The 18,718-nt window shown below is 39.4% G+C and overlaps 1 protein-coding gene across 1 annotated transcript in view; it reads right to left on the bottom strand.

Moving 5' to 3' along the window:
* SLC49A4 (solute carrier family 49 member 4) overlaps positions 1-18,718 on the bottom strand; it is an 89,440-nt gene that overhangs the window by 52,863 nt on the left and 17,859 nt on the right. Inside the window, exon 3 of the mRNA XM_011722091.3 lies at positions 4,808-5,073. Within this exon, the coding sequence (XP_011720393.2) occupies positions 4,808-5,073 (266 nt within the window). The remainder of the gene's footprint in view (positions 1-4,807; positions 5,074-18,718) is intronic.

Here is an 18,718-nt window from a genome sequence, read left to right on the forward strand (position 1 = left end):
TTGAGTATTATGGACATTTCCTATAAATGGAATCATATAATATGTGGTCTTTTATGACTGGCCTCTTTCACTTTGCATAATGCTCTCAAGGGTCATCCATGTTGGAGTATCAGTACTTTACTATTTTTTATTGTCAAATAATATTCCACTGTACAGATATACCACATTTTATTCATCCACTCATCAGTAGATAGACATCTGGGTTGTCTCCACTTTTTGGTTATTACAAATAATGCTGCTATGAACCCTCATGTATACATTTTTACATGGGTGTATGTTTCCATTTCACTTGGATACATATCTAGAAATGGAATTTCTGGATTGTATGGTAATCTTTGTTTAACATTTTGAGGAACTGTGAAACTGTTTCTAAAGCGGCTACACCATTTTAGATTCCCATGTATGGGAATGTATGAGGGTGCTAATTTCTCCACTTTCTTGCCAACACTTTATTATTTTCCATTTTATTGATTCTAGCAATCCTACTGGGTGTGAAGGGTATCTTATCACGGTTTTAATTTACATTTCCTTAATGACTAATGACACTGAGTATCTTTTCATGTGTTCGATGGACATTTGTGTATTTTCTTGGGAGAAATGTGTCTGAGTCCTTTGCCCACTTCTTAATAGCGTTGTCTTTTTTTTTTTTTTTTTTTTGAGATGGAGTCTCGCTCTGTCTCCCAGGCTGGAGTGCAGTGGCCGGATCTCAGCTCACTGCAAGCTCCGCCTCCCGGGTTCCCGCCATTCTCCTGCCTCAACCTCCCGAGTAGCTGGGACTACAGGCGCCCGCCACCTCGCCCTGCTAGTTTTTTGTATTTTTTTAGTAGAGACGGGGTTTCACCGTGTTAGCCAGGATGGTCTCGATCTCCCGACCTCGTGATCCGCCCGTCTCGGCCTCCCAAAGTGCTGGGATTACAGGCTTGAGCCACCGCGCCCGGCCTCTTAATAGCGTTGTCTTTCTGTTGTTGAGTTGTAAGAATGCTTTATATAATCTGGATATAAGTCCCTTATCAGATATATGATTTGCAACTATTTTCTCCCATTCTGTGGACTGTCTTTTTCACTTTCTGGGTTCTTTGAAGCACAAAAGTTTTAAATTGTGATGAAGTCTAACTTATCTTTTTTCCTTTGCCACTTGTGCTTTGGATGTCTTTTATAAAAAGGCTTCACCTAACCCAAGGTCATAAAGATTTACTCTTTAGTTTTCTTCTAAGAGTTTTATAGTTTTAGCTCTCACATTCAGGTTTGAGTTAACGAGGGGGTTCAAATTCATTCTTTTGAATTTGGATATTCAGTTGTTCCTGTACCATTTACTGAAAAGACTTTTTCCCTTATTATCTTAGGACCCTTCTGAAAAATCAATTGACCATAAATGTAATGGCTTATTTTTTAGAATCTCATTTCTGTTCTACTGATTTATATGCCTATCCTTATGCCAGTACTATGTTATCTTGTAGCTTTGTAATAAGTTTTGTAGTTGAGAAGTGTGAGTTCTCCAATTTTGTTCCTTTTCAAGATTGTTTTGGATATTGCTGGTCCTTTGCATTTCCATGTAAACTTCAGGATCGCCTTGTCGATTTCTGCAACAAAGGCAGCTGGGATTTTAAAAGGGATTGTATTATATTTGCAAATAAATTTGGGGTTATCTTCACAATATTAAACCTCCCAACATGAACACGGAATGTCTTTCCATTTATTTAGGTCTTCTTTAATTTCTTTCAACAGTGGTAGTCTTCAGATTATACGTTCTACACTTCATTTGTTAAGTTTATTCCTAAACATATTCTTTTTGATGCTATTGCAAATTGAATTGTATGTTAAGATTGTTCATTGCCAATATATAGACATACAACTGATTTTTACATATTAATCTTGTACCATAAAACTTTCTAAGCTCTTTTTTTAGATCTAATAGTTTTTAGTGAATTGCAGAGAATTTTCTATATTCAAGATCTCATCATTTTCAACAGAGACATTCTTTACTACTTCCTTTACAATCTGGGTATCTTTTGCTTTTCTTATTCAGTGATACTGCCTAGAACCTCCAGCACAGTTTTAAAAAGGCATGGAAAAATGGACATCCTTGTCTTGTTCATAACCCTAGAAGTGAAATGTGATGTTACCTGTAGGTTGTTTGTTTTTTGAGACAGAGTCTCACTCTGTCACCCAGGCTGGAGTGCAGTGGTGTGATCTTGGCTCACATTACAACCTCTGTCTCCCAGGCTCAAACGATTCTCGTGCCTCAGCCTCCCGAGTAACTGGGATTACAGGCATGTGCCATCATGTCCGGCTATTTGTTTTGTACTTTTAGTAGAGATGGGGTTTTGCTATATTGGGCAGGCTGGTCTCAGACTCCTGGCCTCAAGTGATCCTCCCTTTTTGGCCTCCCAAAGTGCTGGGATTACAGGCATGAGTCACCATGCCAGGCCTCTTGTGGGTTTCTAATAGATGCTTTTTATTAGGTTGAGAGAGTTCCTAATTCATTGATTGTTTCTAGTTCATTGAAAGGGTGTTGGATTTTTCAAATGCTTTTTCTTCATCTTTTAAGGTGATCATGTTTTTTTCCCTTTTATCTGCTGATATATTACATAAATTGAGTTTTGAATGTTAAACCAACCTTGCATTGCTGGAATAAATCCCATTTAGTTATGGTATAGCAACTGTTTTATGATATATGTTGCTGGAATCCGGTTTGCTCATATTTTATTCAGGACTTTTTGTTTATACTCATCTGAGATCTGGATCTGTAGTTTACTTTTCTTATGTTACCTTTGTCGGGAATAATTTAAGAATCTTTAACTTTTTAAAATGACAATCCTAGCACAGTATTTTGAATAGAATTAAGTCATGGGGCAGTATTTCAGAAAGGCAGATTGGCAAACAGGAAAGCAATGAAGAAGTAACTGGGAGACTTTGAGCAGGGGCTTCTGCTTGACTGCATGGGAACCATGAGCTGCATGTACTCCATTGACACATGCTTAACAGTGGTTAACATCATGTAAAAAATACAGTAACTGCTTAGGTTTTCAATAAAAAGAATAACATGACCAAAATAAAGTTTAAAACTTACGTTTCACCTGCGTTCAGTTTTATTTACTCATTTTTACATTTTTACTTTTTCTTTAAAAGGGGTAAGTTGTGTAAAGGAGGTGAAATGCTTTATATACTGCTGCTTTCAGTTTTAATCCCTCTAAACCATATTTTGAAATGTAAATGTCATCAAATAACTCTCTGATGTACAATTCTTCAGAGTGTGGCCTTTGCCTACAATATGGTGAACCTCAAACCCTTCAGCCCTGCTTAGACGGTTTGCGTGGGGCTTGCTTTCCTCTCTAGCTTCACCTACTACTGCTCTCACCAGATCTCAGCCACTCTGGGCTTGAATGTACCAGGGTGTCTCCCTTCATCGGGCTTCTCCTTTAAGTTTCTTCTCCATAGTGTAATCTTCCTGCCTGCTGTATTTAACCATCATTCTCTCATTCCTCAGACTCTGATTTAGATGCTGCATCTCCAGGAAGCTCTACTTCACCTCCAAAATCTGGGTTAGATGCTCCTTTCTGAGCTCTTAGAGCAATTGTAGGCCTTTGGTTTATAATACTCACTGTTCTATTTTATAACTGTTGACCTGTCTGTACCATTCAGAACACTGTAAGTTCTGTTACACCAGGAACCATGCCTATCTCAGTGACTCGCATAGTGACAGATACACAGGCGTTCAAAACATGTTTGTGAAATTGATAAGTGAACAAAGAAGTTAAAACAAGGTTCAGTATAATTGGGTCCCTTATTGTTCCAGTCTCATTTTCTGCCACTTGTTACCTATACCCAAACACAAACATTTATACCACTCCAGCCATACTCAATTACTTGCAGTTCCCTAGACATATTGAGCTCTCTCATACCTTCCCTGCCTTTGCAGTTACTGTTCCCTCTGTATGGAATACACTAACCACTCAAACACTTGGTGAACTCCTACAAAATTCTTAACTTTAATTATTACATTCTTGTTGAAGCCTATCCTCCCCCCTCAACTTCCCTACAAACCCAGGCAAGTTAGGTCTCCCAACTTCTGTATATCTTTGTTTGTATTACAATTGTCTCATCATTGACCTTACCAATTCCTAGTGCTTAGCACAGTGCTTGGCATATAGTAAACACTTACAAAAAGTTTCCTGAATGCAGAGGAAATAATAAACAGGCATATGGAGAGAGGGGCTATATCTATGAAAATCTGTAGGAGACTATACTATAAGAGTGGACCAGGGCTCGACTCTAGAAATAAAATAATTCAAAGAGAATATTTTAGAAAGGTCAGTATCCCTGAATAACAGACTAAACATACAGAGAGTAGGAAATGAGGATAAACTGTAGATGATCAAGGTAAATAAGGTTACAGAACATGGCCAATAATGGAGAAACTACAAGGGAGAAAATGGGCTTAACATCTACCAACAGATAGATGTTTAACAAATGGTTATTGTCAATCACGACGTTTTCTATCCTGATATCTACAGAGGACACAGAAAATGTGTTATACAGTGCTTAACTGCAAATAGACAAAAAGACTAAATTAAGAAATACCCCTCCATGTGGCAATAATAAATTTAAAATTTAACTTCCCAGGAAGAGTGCTAAGTTTTAATTAAGCATCTCTATATCATATGATAAGGAATGCACAGTGTATGTAAGTTTACATATTAGTCCTCTCAAGTATTTCATATGAAGGTGTCTGGTATACAAAACGTAGAGTGAAGATGATTGAGATAAAAGACAAAGTATAACAAGAAGAAAATAAACTTCAAATTACCTGCGTATAACACAGCCTCTATGCGATCTTTAATATGTGCCCTGCTGCTCTCTGCAGCGAGAAGAGGTGATGTCCCATTGGGAGCTGGAACAACAAGTGGTCCAACTAAAAATGCACATGCTCCCCCAAGATAACTGAGCATTGATGCAATAGCTGTGGCTGTGGCCCTTTCATCTGCAGAAAACCACGTCGTGGAGAGAAATGGTGCTGCATTCATTACAGTTGGACCTGCCAATCCATTTAACATCTGTCCTCCATGAATTAATCTGGAATTTAAAAATTAAAAGGCTGTGAGGTATTTGAAACAGGCATTCTCTAAGACAAAAAGAAATGAGCCAAACAGCAGTTTTTAACTATGTCAATAAGTATACATATCTGTAAAGAATATGACATGCCTAAAAGACATGTTGATTTACCTTCTAAAAAAGGTATGTTGACTCCCTATGAGGGAGATCAAACATAGTAATAGTTACCATTTATTCATTTCACAAATATTTACTGTCACCTATGATTTGTGCCACACATCAAACTAAGTACTTCTTGTAAGTACTTAGAACCTTGCTTCATTTAGTTGTTATAACAACACTAAGTGGTAGCTATTATGATCCCCATTTACTGAGATGAAAAATCCTAGGTTCGGAAAGATTAAGAAACTTGCCCAAGTGCTGACAGGCAGAGCTGAAATTTAGATCCAGGTCTGATTCCAAAATCCATACTCCTTCTACTAGACTGCCACTCATTAACAGACCTACTAAGTGCCAACAGCCTTACAGTTGAGCTCAACATTTCATACCCACTCTTTGCCAAATAGTGGAAATACAAAAAATGAAAGAGTCATTGAAGTATCTTCTAATAGAAAAGGTCATTGAGGAACTGGAGGACCTGGGTTCCAGCTGAGCTCAGAGCTAGCCCTGAACAATACCTAACTTTGTGGGGTTCCATTTCTTCCTCGTGAAATGAGATCAGTTTAAGTTGAATATGCATTTACGGAGCATCTGTTAGGTTAGGGTACTGTAATGACAGGATCACTAAGTCCCTTCCAGTTCTTATACTCCGATTCTGACTTAAATTGTAAGGATTAATGAAAAGTAGTTTCCTTTTTTCCATTCCATTTGTTCTCTTGCTGACCTTTTCCCAATATTCTACTTAGCACTCCTGTTCCTTGTTGGCCAACTCTTTTCTTCTATTGCTCCCCCACCCCCAATATACATGTTCACATTTAAGAGCTGCCTTGAAGTAGAAAAGAGGCCAGAAGTCCAAAGAAAGCACAGGCAAGAAAGGGAGACATGTCAACCTCTCTTGCCCTGGAGGTAGAGGAAAGGGAAGGGACAGTACATGTGACATTTTCATGATATGAACTCATCTTTTTCTTCCGCTTGTTTTGCTTTCTAAGCACTATGTGTGTCTCAAATCCTCTTTTTTTAAACTGCCATCTTAAGCCAGTTAGAGAAAAAAAAGTTTTCTGAACGCAGAAGAGAAAAATAAGCACATGGGGAGAGGAAGTGTCCTAATGTAGAAACACAAGAGTGGGAAGTGAAATATGTGAATTAGGGCTGCCCATAGCTTCATAATGTTGGAAAAATTACATGAAGGCAACATAGCTCCAAGTGTCATTGATATTACTAAATTTAAAAAACTCAATTTAAAATTGAGTTTAAAAATCTCCCTGTGTAAGGGGAATTATTTTCTAGATGACAGAAACAATTTAAACTGTTTACTTCCTCCAAAAGTCAGTGGAACCCAAGCTGTCCCACAGCAGTTTTATTATAGAAATGTTCCAGCAATAACATCATTAAGTGGTTTTAATCATTACCTGTGATGGCACAACAATGAGACAATGTGTGATGGTTCATAAAGTAACTGCTTTGATACTTGATACTTTTTATGAGGTATTAGACTCCTGTCAACTAGAAGAAGGCTTGGAATGAGTAAACTTTACTATGTCTAAAAATGTTAAGGGTAGAACAAGAACATGGAAGAAATAAATAAAAAACAAACAAACAAAAAGACTGATAAGAAAGCAGGACTCCTGGCTGGGCACAGTGGCTTATGCCTGTAACCCCAGCATTTTGGGAGGCCAAGGTGGGTGGATCACTTGAGGCCAGGAGTTCAAGACCAGCCTGGCCAACATGACAAAACCCCACCTTCTCTAAAAATACACAAATTAGCTGGGCGTGGTGACGCATGCCTGTAATCCCAGCTATTCAGGAGGCTGAGGCATGAGAATCGCTTGAGCCTGGGAGGCAGAGGTTGCACTAAGCCAAGATTGTGCCACTGCACTACAGCCTGGGCAACAGAGCGAGACTTTGTCTCAAAAAAAAAAAGAAGAAAAAAGAAAAAAAAGAGAAAAAAAGGAAAGGAAAGGAAAGGAGAGGAGAGGAGAGGAAAGGAAGGAAGAAAGGGAGGGAGGGAGGAAGGGAAGGGGAGAAGGAAAGGAGGAAGGGAGGGAGAGAAGGGAAAGAAAGAAAGAAAAGAGAAAGGAAGGAAGGGAAAAAACGAAAAGAAAGAAAAGAAGGAAAAGGGAAAGAAAGAAAGAAAGAAAAGAAAGAAGGAAGGAAAGAAAGAAAGAAAGAAAGAGAAAGAAAGAAAGAAAGAAAGAAAGAAAGAAAGAAAGAGAAAGAAAGAAAGAAAGAAAGAAAGAAAGAAAGAAAGAAAGAAAGAAAGAAAGAAAGAAAGAAAGAAAGAAAGAAGCTCCTCATAGTTAAGGAATAAAACTCAAATTATTCCCATGGCTGAACTCTTTGATACTTCTCAGTGGAATCACAAATAGACTATTATCCAAGCAGCAAACCTAAGAGTCAGAGAATGTGTGAGTTTCAGATAATGTAAGGGCCATCCAAGTCCAGTTTACTCGACTCTTAGACCAGAACATTTCTCACTGCGACACAGTATGTGTTAAAATAGTATCCAAAGAAGGAATAGCACCAGGGACACTTCAGATGGGTTCTTGATTTAAAGGTCCTTGAACTTGGGAGGCCAATCTAGGGCATATAGGTTATAGTTAAAAATCATCTCAGGAATTAAAACAAGCTTATGTGGTGGTGTAAAGTTACTCCAATTTTAGAGAATTACATGCTTTTGCATTAAAAGTCATCATACACCACTCTTCATAAACAAGCTCAGTAGGAGAACTAGTTAGCTTCTGAATTCATGAGAAACCTGGCAGGGAAACCCAGTCCCACTCCTCCCAGCACTTTGTAGTTTTCCAGAACTCAGTCCTGCTCCTTCTGACACTTCTATCCTAGCATCCCTCAGGGTTCAGCAGTTTCTAATGTGTTATAACTGGTCATAAGCACTGTTGTACTGGGGACTGTGATGTTACAGTAATCTGTAGTATCAAGATTTTCATGTTTGCCTGACACTATTTTCTACCACCTACCATTAACAAACCCCATTTTATGAAATAAATTCATAAAAAGATATTTAAAAATAAAATTCTGCTTATATATTAAGTCTAATTTTTCCATTTAATAGGAATGCAAAATTAGAGATACATTTTTTTCTGGAAAAATACTGACCCTAAGACATCATAAAATCACATGAACATTACCATAACCTCTTTAAAATGATAATAAAGGAAAAAATATAATTATAAAATGTTAACTATGCATTTATTACTGAAGTCAACAAACATATACTGAGTAGTCACCATGTGTTGGGTAGGCACTGTGATAGGCAAATGAGAATGTAAAATTAAAAAGCTAAAGCCCTTGCCCTTAAGAATCCCTAAAAAGCAGGTGAAGCGTCACTTACCAGCACTGTAGCAGGAATATAAAGAAAAAGAAGGCAATGGTTTGGCCTGCCCCTATGCTTATGTTGCCTATGACAAGAATACAGACAGAGGTCTCTGCAAGTCCTTCTTCTCTTCTGACCTCTGGCCCTGGTCTATATATCTGGGCTTTGCATATATACATGTGGAGCTGAAGGTCCAAACTCCATCTAAGCTCCATCTATTCCCTCCAAATAGCTGCCCCTTAGCTATCCCTTAGGCCTAGGAAGTACACAGCAGGGATGCAGCCTACTCTTGGAAGAGCAGGCCTGGGAAAGAGGCTTGTTGTAAGGACTGTTTTTGGGGTCTTGTGTAGCTAGTGCATAAGATTAGAGGGTGGAGGCCAGGGTGTGCACATCCCCTTGGCCCTATGAAATCCTGAGCCCCACATGGAAGGGCAAGGCTGAAAGCCAGAATGGGACACCCTCAGGCATGAAGTCCAGGACAGGGAATCTATGGCATGGTTTAAAGTGGTACTGGCAACACAGTGGGGAGGTGGAGGACGGATGGTCTGGCGAACCGTCAAGGTAATATAATAGATATGGCCAGGCGAGGGGGTGGACACTGGTGAGGAGGGCACCCACAACTCTGTACAAACATCCAATATGTGGCTATTATAGGCCGGAAGCTAAGAAAAGCAGTCTGACCTGAGAAATACAAGTTGGAGGTGGATTTGGTTGGGGAACAAACACTGGAGAATAACAATATTTTAAAAATAGAGGAATGGGAGTCGAGCAAGACGATTGAGAAGGAGCCATTATAAGGCAGAAAAAAAGTAAAAGAGGAAAGACTGGTATCACAGCAACTAAGGAGAGATGAATTCCAGGAACATAAGAGTAAGTGGTCAACATCATCACATCAAAAGAAAGATCGTTTATAATAACTACAATGTAACCACTGGATTCAGCAAAGAGGAGGTCATTTGCAGTCTGAGGAGAAGCAGTTTCAGTGGAGTGTTCAGCATGGAAGTCAGACTCATGAGGAAACAGAAATCTAGATTTAGACTATTTCTAGAAGAAACAGATGTAGGAATAAAAATTAGGTATATAAGCTTAGCAAAGTGAACTGAAAAGAAAAAACATCCAGCTTAAATGAACAGTCTGAACTAAAAAGTCTCAACACTTTCACACATTAAAAGATAAAATGCAACTCACGATTATCCTAATGCTTTCTAAGCACTTACGAAAGAAGCTGGCTTTCAGAAACTAATACCTATTGATCTGGGCTGACTATTAAAAATGACAAAGAAAAACAAAAGAGGAGTGATTCACAATCTTCAGTACAGTGAAGTCAACCACACAGTTTAATATTAATTGTTTATGCCATCATTACATGCCTCAGTTTTGTTTTACCATGTAATAGTTAAGGTTCTTGTAGGTCAGGATCATGGCTGCAGTCCCCACAGGCCTCACTTCCATAGCACTAAGGCAGTGTGGATGCTCTTGGGAACTCACAGACTGAGCTCAGCACAGGGACATGCAGTCACTGAAACACACAACTAAACTGCGTTTCCAAAACCACACAAAGTTATCCAAATGCACACGTCAGATCAGTTCTGTTGATAAATTTTAACAAGTTTAAATTCAGTAATAACAAAAAAGAAAAAAGATGACTAAGAAATATTCTCAAAATAAAGCTTTAAAAACAAAGATGCTTTAGGGTGTTTTAAAAGCAAGGCCAACGTGACATGACTGTCTCAAGCACAGTGGACTTTGGAAGGGTGGGCAGAAGTTAGGAGTGTGGGGAGGCAGCTTCGTCTTCCGGGCGATAAGCCCTGGAGCAGAAAGGCAGTTGTCCGGAAATGGACTAGTTTACGGGGTCTGACTCTGGCTTCCTTACCTGAAACTCCACATCTGAAGAAAGCAGGTGCATCCTCACAGTTAATGGACTGCATTTCTCTTACACCTCTGCAGGACAAGCTGGGAGAGATCTGTCAGGAGGCAGATGTGTTGCCTCCTCCTTTAGCCCAGTCTCCTCATACTGACTCCTTAACTCTCTCCCGTTTCTCCATCCACCTCCCAACCCACGGCCCCCAACTCCCTTTTCTTCCCTCCTCTCTGAAGTCTTTTTCCTTTTCCCTTTTCTCCTTACCTAGCCTCTGTCTTCTTCTGGAGCCTGGCTCATCCTATCCCCACAAGCCAGATGGAAAAGTAGATGAGGGGGAGTGTATTAGTCCATTCTTATGCTGCTGATAAAGATATACCGGAGACTGGGTAATTTATAAAGAAAAACAGGTTTAATGGACTCAGAGATCCACATGGCTGGGAGGCCTCAGAATCATGGTGGAAAGTGAAGGAGGAATAAAGGCATGTCTTATATGGCAGCAAGCGAGACAGTGTGTGCAGAAGAACTGCCCTTTATAAAATCATCAGATCTCACGAGACTCACTCACTATCACAAGAACAGCAGCATAGGGGTAACCACCCCCAGGATTCAATTACCTCCCACCAAGTCTCTCCCACAACACATAGGGATTATAGGAACTACAGGTCAAGATGAGATTTGGGTGGGGGCACAGTTAAACCATATCAGAGGGGAACTTCTCCTGCATTGGCAGAGCAGGGATGGTGGAGACGAGGGAGGGAGACCTGGGGCTGCCCACTAGCATTAGCACTGCTGAGACTGCTAGCCTGTGGCAGGACTAGGAGAAGACCCAGCTAGGCTCAGCTCCGGGTGCGCTGCAGAGTCCCACTGCCCTCAATTAGTGCTCCTGCCCACAGAGGACAACGCCTGCAGGGGCGCGTGGGACAGTGCTGGTGCACAGCTGCATTTCTTTTCATATTATTCAACTGACTATAGCTTTTCACACAAATGCCAATAGCTGAAGTGCAAACTGAAGATCTACAGTTCAGGTCCTCTAATGTACTTGACATTGTAGCTTGCATTTAATACTCTGGTATTCTAACCTTTTGCTTTCTGATATCCTGGAAGAAATACCTACGATTCCTAAATTATCTCTACTTAAATAATGTGATGTTTTAGAACTAAAATCTTTAGAGTTTATAACCCAACCCCTTCCAGAAAGTTAATAACACATGTAAAATCACATTCCTAATTTTATAACTTTCCTTTCTCTAAAACGTATGGTGGGGGGTGGGGGGGGGAGCTCCAGTCATACAACTAGCTAGTGGCTCAGCCAGAACTAGAAATCGAAATTATAGCTAATTTCATCAGTCCACAAATCTCTGCTCTCTCACATGATCCCATTCTGAAGGTTCTCTGTTAATAATAATAATAAAAAAAATTACTGATTGTTAAGAAAATCCAATGTTCTTAAATCCAAAGGCACACAGTACAGAATATTTTTATTCTGTTCATAAACCTAATTTATAAACCTCTAGTTTATTATGACTAACATTGATGCTAACATTAAAGTTGGCTTTTTGGAAATCTGGCAGACACTTCCTCAGTGCTATTCTAGTATTCAGAATTTAAATTCTATATATTTTTAATATGAAGTAATTTAGAATACATAAAAATACCTCCAAAACTCAATATGTCAATAGTTTAGAAATTTTCTCCCAATTCCTAATTATGCCATATCAAAATAAACTCTTAGGTCATATTCTTTAAAAAAAAAAAAAAGCCTTTAAAAAAAGTCATGTTATAGGATTTTTTTGATGTTGAAAATGGCAAAAGTGCTGGAAATAGTTTTCCTTTATTTAGCCCAAGAAAAGGTGGGCAATAAAAAGGGTTTGAAATGTTATGAATTACCTACAGGAAAAAGGAAGATAGGAAAAGAGAAATAGACGTGGTGGTGGAAAAGTAATGAGCCTTCCAAAAACTTTGGTATCACAGCCTGTTTGCTTTCATAAAAATCTATTTTATTTTTGTATCCTTTACTAATTTTGGTCAATAATGATTCAATTAAAAATACCTACTGAGTATCTGCTATGGTCAAGGCACCTGCAGCTAGGCACTAAAGGGAATATGAAGATGAGTATTACAGTCTTGGCCCTAAAGAAGCTTTTAATATCTTATCAAATACCAGCTATAGAAAATACATTAAAAACACAGTGAAAATAATATTAGATTAGCTATCACGGGGCTTAGCTTCTAGTCTTAGCTAAATTAATTAACCATATAATCTTTAGAAAATCACATTCTCTTTCTGTTTCAATTTCTCCAAAGATACTTTCTGTCTCACAGGATTTTTTTTTTTTTTTAGGCAGGGTCTTGCTCTGTCTCCCAGGCTGGACTGCAGTGGTGTGAAGGCAGCTCACTACAGCCTCAACCTCCAGGCTCAAGTGATCCTCCCACTTCAGCCTCTCAAGTAGCTGGGATGAAAGGCACGTACTACCACACCTGACTAATTTTTAAATTTTTTGTAAAGACAGGGTCTTGCTATGTTACCCAGGCTAGTCCTCCTGGCCTCAAGTGATCCTCCTGCTTTGGCCTCCCAAAGTGCTAGGATTACAGGCATTAGCCACCGAGGCTGGCCTCTCACAAGGTTTTTTTTTTTTTTTGAGACGGAATCTCACTCACTTTGTTGCCCAGCTGGAGTGCAGTGGTGTGATTTCAGTTCACTGCAACCTCTGTCTCCTGCGTTCAGATTATTCTCCTGCCTCACCTCCTGAGTAGCTGGGACTACAGGCACATGCCACCACACCCGACTAATTTTTGTATTTTTAGTACAGATGGGGTTTCACCATGTTAGCCAGCTGCTCTTGAACTCCTGGCCTCAAGCAATCTGCCCACCTCAACCTTCCAAAGTGCTGAGATTACAAGTGTGAGCCACCAAGCCCAGTTTCTCTCACAATATATTTATTAAGATCATATACAACAACCTCTCAGCAATGCAAAGGGGAAAAATGGCCTTAGTACTGGTCTGAGAGATGTCTACTTCCCCTCATTTTGTTTCATTCCTTGTTTCTTGTCACATAACTTTTATTTTGCCTTTTTGTTTAAAAGTATATATTAATACACATTCATAGTAGAAAATTTTGAAAAGAAATGCATAAAGAAGAAAAAAAATCATCTATAAACTGAATACCCCAAGTCAGACAACCACTACTAATATTTTGATTTTCCAGTCTTTTCTTCTTTCAGTTTTTTCCCTAATGCATCTCTCTCATGCTCTCGATCAATCAATACTTAATCATACATAGGTAACCACAGATATCATACTGAATATACAGCTTATGCACTGAATCATTTTATAGTCTATCAAGTGTTTTCTCATTTCATTATTCTTTATAATAACTGTTAATGGTTTGTGATATTGTATTATACAGATATATAAAATCTCATTTAACCATTTTCCTAATGTTGGATAGTTGTTTCCAACAACTTATTTGTGAATACTAATAAAGCTGGTGTGAAAATCTTTGTATGTGAATATTAGCTACTTTCCAAATTATTTCTTTAGGGTAAGTTAAAATGTATGAACACTCTAGATCTTAGGAAATATACTCGCAAACTGTTTTTCAGGAGGGTTAGTAGTAATTTACATTCCCATCAGTAGTAGCTAACAGTGTCCGCTTCATCAGCATAGAGTATCACTATTTAAAAATACAAGCACACTGGGCGAGGTGGTGCACACCTGTAATCCCAGCACTTTGGGAAGCCAGGGCAGGTGGATCGTTTGAGCTCAGCCTGGGCAATATAGTGAAACCCTGTCTTCACAAAAAATAAAAAAATTAGCTGAGTATGGTGGCACATGCCTATAGTTTCAGGTACTTGTGAAACTCAGGTAGGAGGACTGCTTGAGCCCAGGAGATCAAGGCTGCAGTGAGCCACAATTGCCTGGGCAACAGAATGAGACCCTGTCTCAAACAAACAAACAAACAAACAAAGAAAAAATAATACACATACACACACACATACACACAAACACACACACACACTCTCTCTCTCACACATACACGTAAAACTTGGTGATTAGTTTCCTATTCCTGTTACAACAAATTACCACAAACTTAGTGGTTAAAATGATACAAATGCATCATCTTACAGTTCTATAAATCAGAAGTCCAACATGGGACTCCAGGGCTAAAATCAAGGTGTTCGCAGGGCTGGGCTCCTTTCGAAAGGCTCTGGAAGAGAATCTGTTTCCCTGCCTTTTCCAGTTTGCAGTGGCCGCCCGCATTTGTTGGCTTAAGGCCCCCTTCCTCTGTTTTCAAAAGCAGCAACTGCAGTTGCTGGAAAAGGCAAGGAAACATTCCTCCGACTTTTCTTCCTCGCATCTATCCGCCTTTCTCTTTATGATTTTCCTTTATTTTCATGTTCGAAAAAAATATCTTTCCCATGTGGAGATCAAATAAATAGCCCCATATATTGTTTCTCAGCTAAATATGTAACCATTTCATTTATTTGAATTTATTTTGATACATCATATGACACGAGGATACAAAATGGTCTTTTCCTTCCAAATAGGTAGCCAATTTGCTTGTGGCAGAGATGATTAACTATTACCCCAGCATCATTCTGTTTTCCTTCTAGTTACAGAGGACCTTAAGTTTTTGCAGGAGTAAAAGTGCCCCTCACAGCTAGCTGGGGCCTTGTTATTACTAAGTTCAGGCCAATGAGACTAGAGCAGGAAGACCTCAAGGTCACCTCCATGAAGAATGAAGACAACTGCTCCCTGTGCTCTGCTTCTTCCTGTGGGGTGCAATGTGACTACTGTGCTGATGAACTGGCTGTTTACTATACTGTCAAGGTCATCTACCCGGGGAGAAGGTAGCAAGACAGAGGGGACCCAGGTCCCTAGACGACCTTGTAGATCAGAACTGCTACCTGCCCTGGCCCACCTGCTTACTCTGGACTATTAAATAAGAAAGAAATACCGTCTTCTTTGAGCCACGCTATTTTGATATCTCTTCATTACAGCAACTTAACTTGTCCTCCAATTGAGAAATTAGCTCAAGAATTGGGGTGCTGCATTCACAAAGGCACAAGATATTGGCACTGACTTAGTGGTCAGGCTGTAGGCAGAAAAGGCAGGTGACCTGTGGCAGCAGCAATACCACTGCTTGTGATGACCTGGGATTGGCTGGAAAAAAATCAGAACATTACTCTGTGTTTCCTGCCCCTTACTGAGTTTAGGATGGCACAAGAGAGATATAAAGAATTAGCTGGTTTGCAAGCAGAGATGGAACGGACAAGAGCTCTGCTAAGACAGTTTCTCTGCCCGAGGCCTGCAATATAAATTTAATGAGAATCCAGAAATTTGAAGCCTCAGGTTGCTTCTGAATCCAAACGGCAGGAAATAAAATGTGCTTCGGAGCCAGTCTAGCAGCAAAAATTAGGTTAAGGGTGTTATCTTTCTTCCCAGGCCTACTTTTTTCAGATGGCATCAAGGTAAGGCTACCACTAAATTGAGAAAATCTGCGATGGGTACCCAAGCTGGTAAAGGAAAGAGGAGATTCAACAGGTATAAGAACCATTAGCAGAAGGAGAAGTATTTTGGCATGGCTACAGTTCATGGAACCTACCTGATGTAAATAGACCAAAAGACTACTAAGCATATGAGGGAAGTGTATTGCCAAGATACTACAAAACACTTCTACCAAGGTTTAAGACTGCTTGATCCCTAAAGTAATCTTCAGGTTCCCAAATCAGCATCAAGCAGAAGGTGAAATGTCCAACAACCACTTCAGGTGTGGTCACTGGGGATAATGGACAAAAAAGAGCCTTCCAGAGGACAAAGCCAAAAGCCACAAACAATAATCAAAGAAATTACTCTCAGAGAGCCACAAAGATCTGATAGAGCCCAGAGATTCTGGATTCTGAGCTGGATACACTAATTGGACAGGACTTCGAGTCTTCTCCATTGAGGAAGGATGAATGTGTTCTCTGCATGGAAGAGGGGAGTGCATGGACATATAGAGGCATCTGACAGCAAAGACTCCTAACTGTTTCCGCCTATTTATTCTCCTTTTCTTTGTTTTGGTATAGCATCCTTGAGTTTAACTACATTCACTGCTGCTGAGCTGCTTTTCCAATCTCTCTTCCAGATCCACGTGGCCAAGTTTTAAGTCTGCAACCAATGAGATATGGCTAGAAATGACAAAAACAGGCTGGGCGTGGGGCCCACATCTGTAATCCCAGTACTTTGAGAGGCTGAGGCAGGCAGATTACTTGAGGCCAGGAGTTCGAGACAAGCCTGGCCAACATAATGCAATGCCATCTCTACTAAAAATATAAAAATTAGCAGGGTGTAGTGGCAGGTGCCTGTAATCCTAGTTACTTAGGAGGCTGAGGCAGGAGAATTGCTTGAACCGGGGAGGTGGAAGTTGCAGTGAGCCAAGATCACGCCACTGCACTCCAGCTTGGGTGACAGAGTGAGACTCTGTCTCAAAAAAAAAAAAAAAGAAGATGTGGTCACCTGCCTTGGATATCCCACTTCCCCTCCTGTGGGCTGGAATGACAGCCAGATACAGACAATAATATCACCCTAGGAGATGCTGGAGCAACAACAGAGAAGGGACTTAGGTCCTGGAAGACCTTTCAAAACAAAGCTGCCTACTTCCCTTGAATAGTCCACTATCGTTTGGACCAGGGGTGTCCAATCTTTCAGATTCCCTGGGCCACACTGGAAGAAGAAGAACTGTCTTGGGCCACACGTAAAATATACTAACACTAATGACAGCTGATGAGCTAAAAGAAAAAAAAAATCACACAAAAAAACTCATAATGTTTTAAGAAAGTTTACAAATTTGTTTTGGGCCACATTCAAAGCCATCCTGGGCAGCATGCATGCCATGGATTAGGCAAGCTTGTTTTAGATTGTTTCTTGAGAGAAAAATGAACTACTACCTTATTGAGCCTCAATATATTTGGTTTCTTTGTTATACAGCTCAGTCTGTACTTTACTGATACTAACATACACTGTCAATAAATGTTGATGGTTAAATTATAAATTTAAACGATGAAATCTGAGAATCAACAATTGTTAGCCATGTCTACTATGTCCATTTTTCTATTCAATTTTCAAAAATGCTCATGTTACTTATAAGTTATCTATTATATTTGCAACACCATTTCTCCTAGTTTGCATTTTAATTTTATAATGTTTTAAAGCATAAAGCTGCAAAATGTTGTTAAAATGTTAGCCTAACTCTAACCCAAAAACCTTTTTCCTTTGTGATTTGTGTGTTTGTCTGTTTGTTTGTTTTTGTTTTTGAGACAGGGTCTTGCTCTGTGGCCCAGGCTAGAGTGCAGTGACGTAATCTCGGCTCACTGTAACCTCCACCTCCCAGGTTCAAGTGATTCTCATGCCTCAGCCTCCTGAGTAGCTGGGATTACAGGCATGCACCATGCCTGGGTAATTTTTGTATTTTTAGTAAAGACTGGGTTTCACTATGTTGGCCAGGCTGGTCTCAAACTCCTGACCTCAGATGATAAGCCTTCCTCGACCTCTCAAACTACTGGGATTACAGGCATGAGCCACCACGCCCTGCCTTTATAAATCTTTTTACTCCCTTTTTTTCCCTGCTAAGTGCTTATCATGACTGATCATCTTTTCTTATCAATCTTTCTAATCTGAAGTCCATCTGACCACTATGCAGAAATACAGTCATGAGTTTTACTTGCCTTGAGTTGTCTGCAGTTTTAAGAGTCAAATTAAGGCAAATAGACTTATTAGAGGCTACTCCTTAATCTGCTTTAAAATAAGACATTAAATGTATTGTGTGATTATATTTTAGGATGGACAAGCACAAAGCTATTTGTTCAATCAATTATTATTTAAAGTGAAGATGGGAGGTAGTTCTCAAATTTAAATGAGTATAAGACTAGGGAACTAGGAAAGTAGTTGTCAAATTTAAATGAGCATAAGACTAATTAAAAGAGCTTGTTAAAACTGCTCATTCTCAGGGTTCACTCAAAAGCCTAACTCAGTGGGACTGGGTTGGGGCCCAGGGATCTGTATTTTAATAAGCAGGTAGTCTGTGAATTATATTTTAGAAGACATTGATATATGGGAATCTGAATCTTCTGTATTTTACTGGGAAGAGTCTTAGTTGTTAAATCTACCAATTGCTCCTTTTTACATCAAAAGAGTCACATTTCTATGCTGGGGAAATTTATATATAACCCTTCCTTCTCTTTACTTTTCTCATTATTAAAGCTCTGAGGTGGTGATTTTAGTTTTACTTAGCTAGTGCTTTCAGTTAAAAAGGTAATACAGGATGGATACGGTG

The sequence above is a fragment of the Macaca nemestrina genome, chromosome 2 (assembly GCF_043159975.1).
Source record: "Macaca nemestrina isolate mMacNem1 chromosome 2, mMacNem.hap1, whole genome shotgun sequence".
Taxonomy (NCBI): Eukaryota; Metazoa; Chordata; class Mammalia; order Primates; family Cercopithecidae; genus Macaca; species Macaca nemestrina.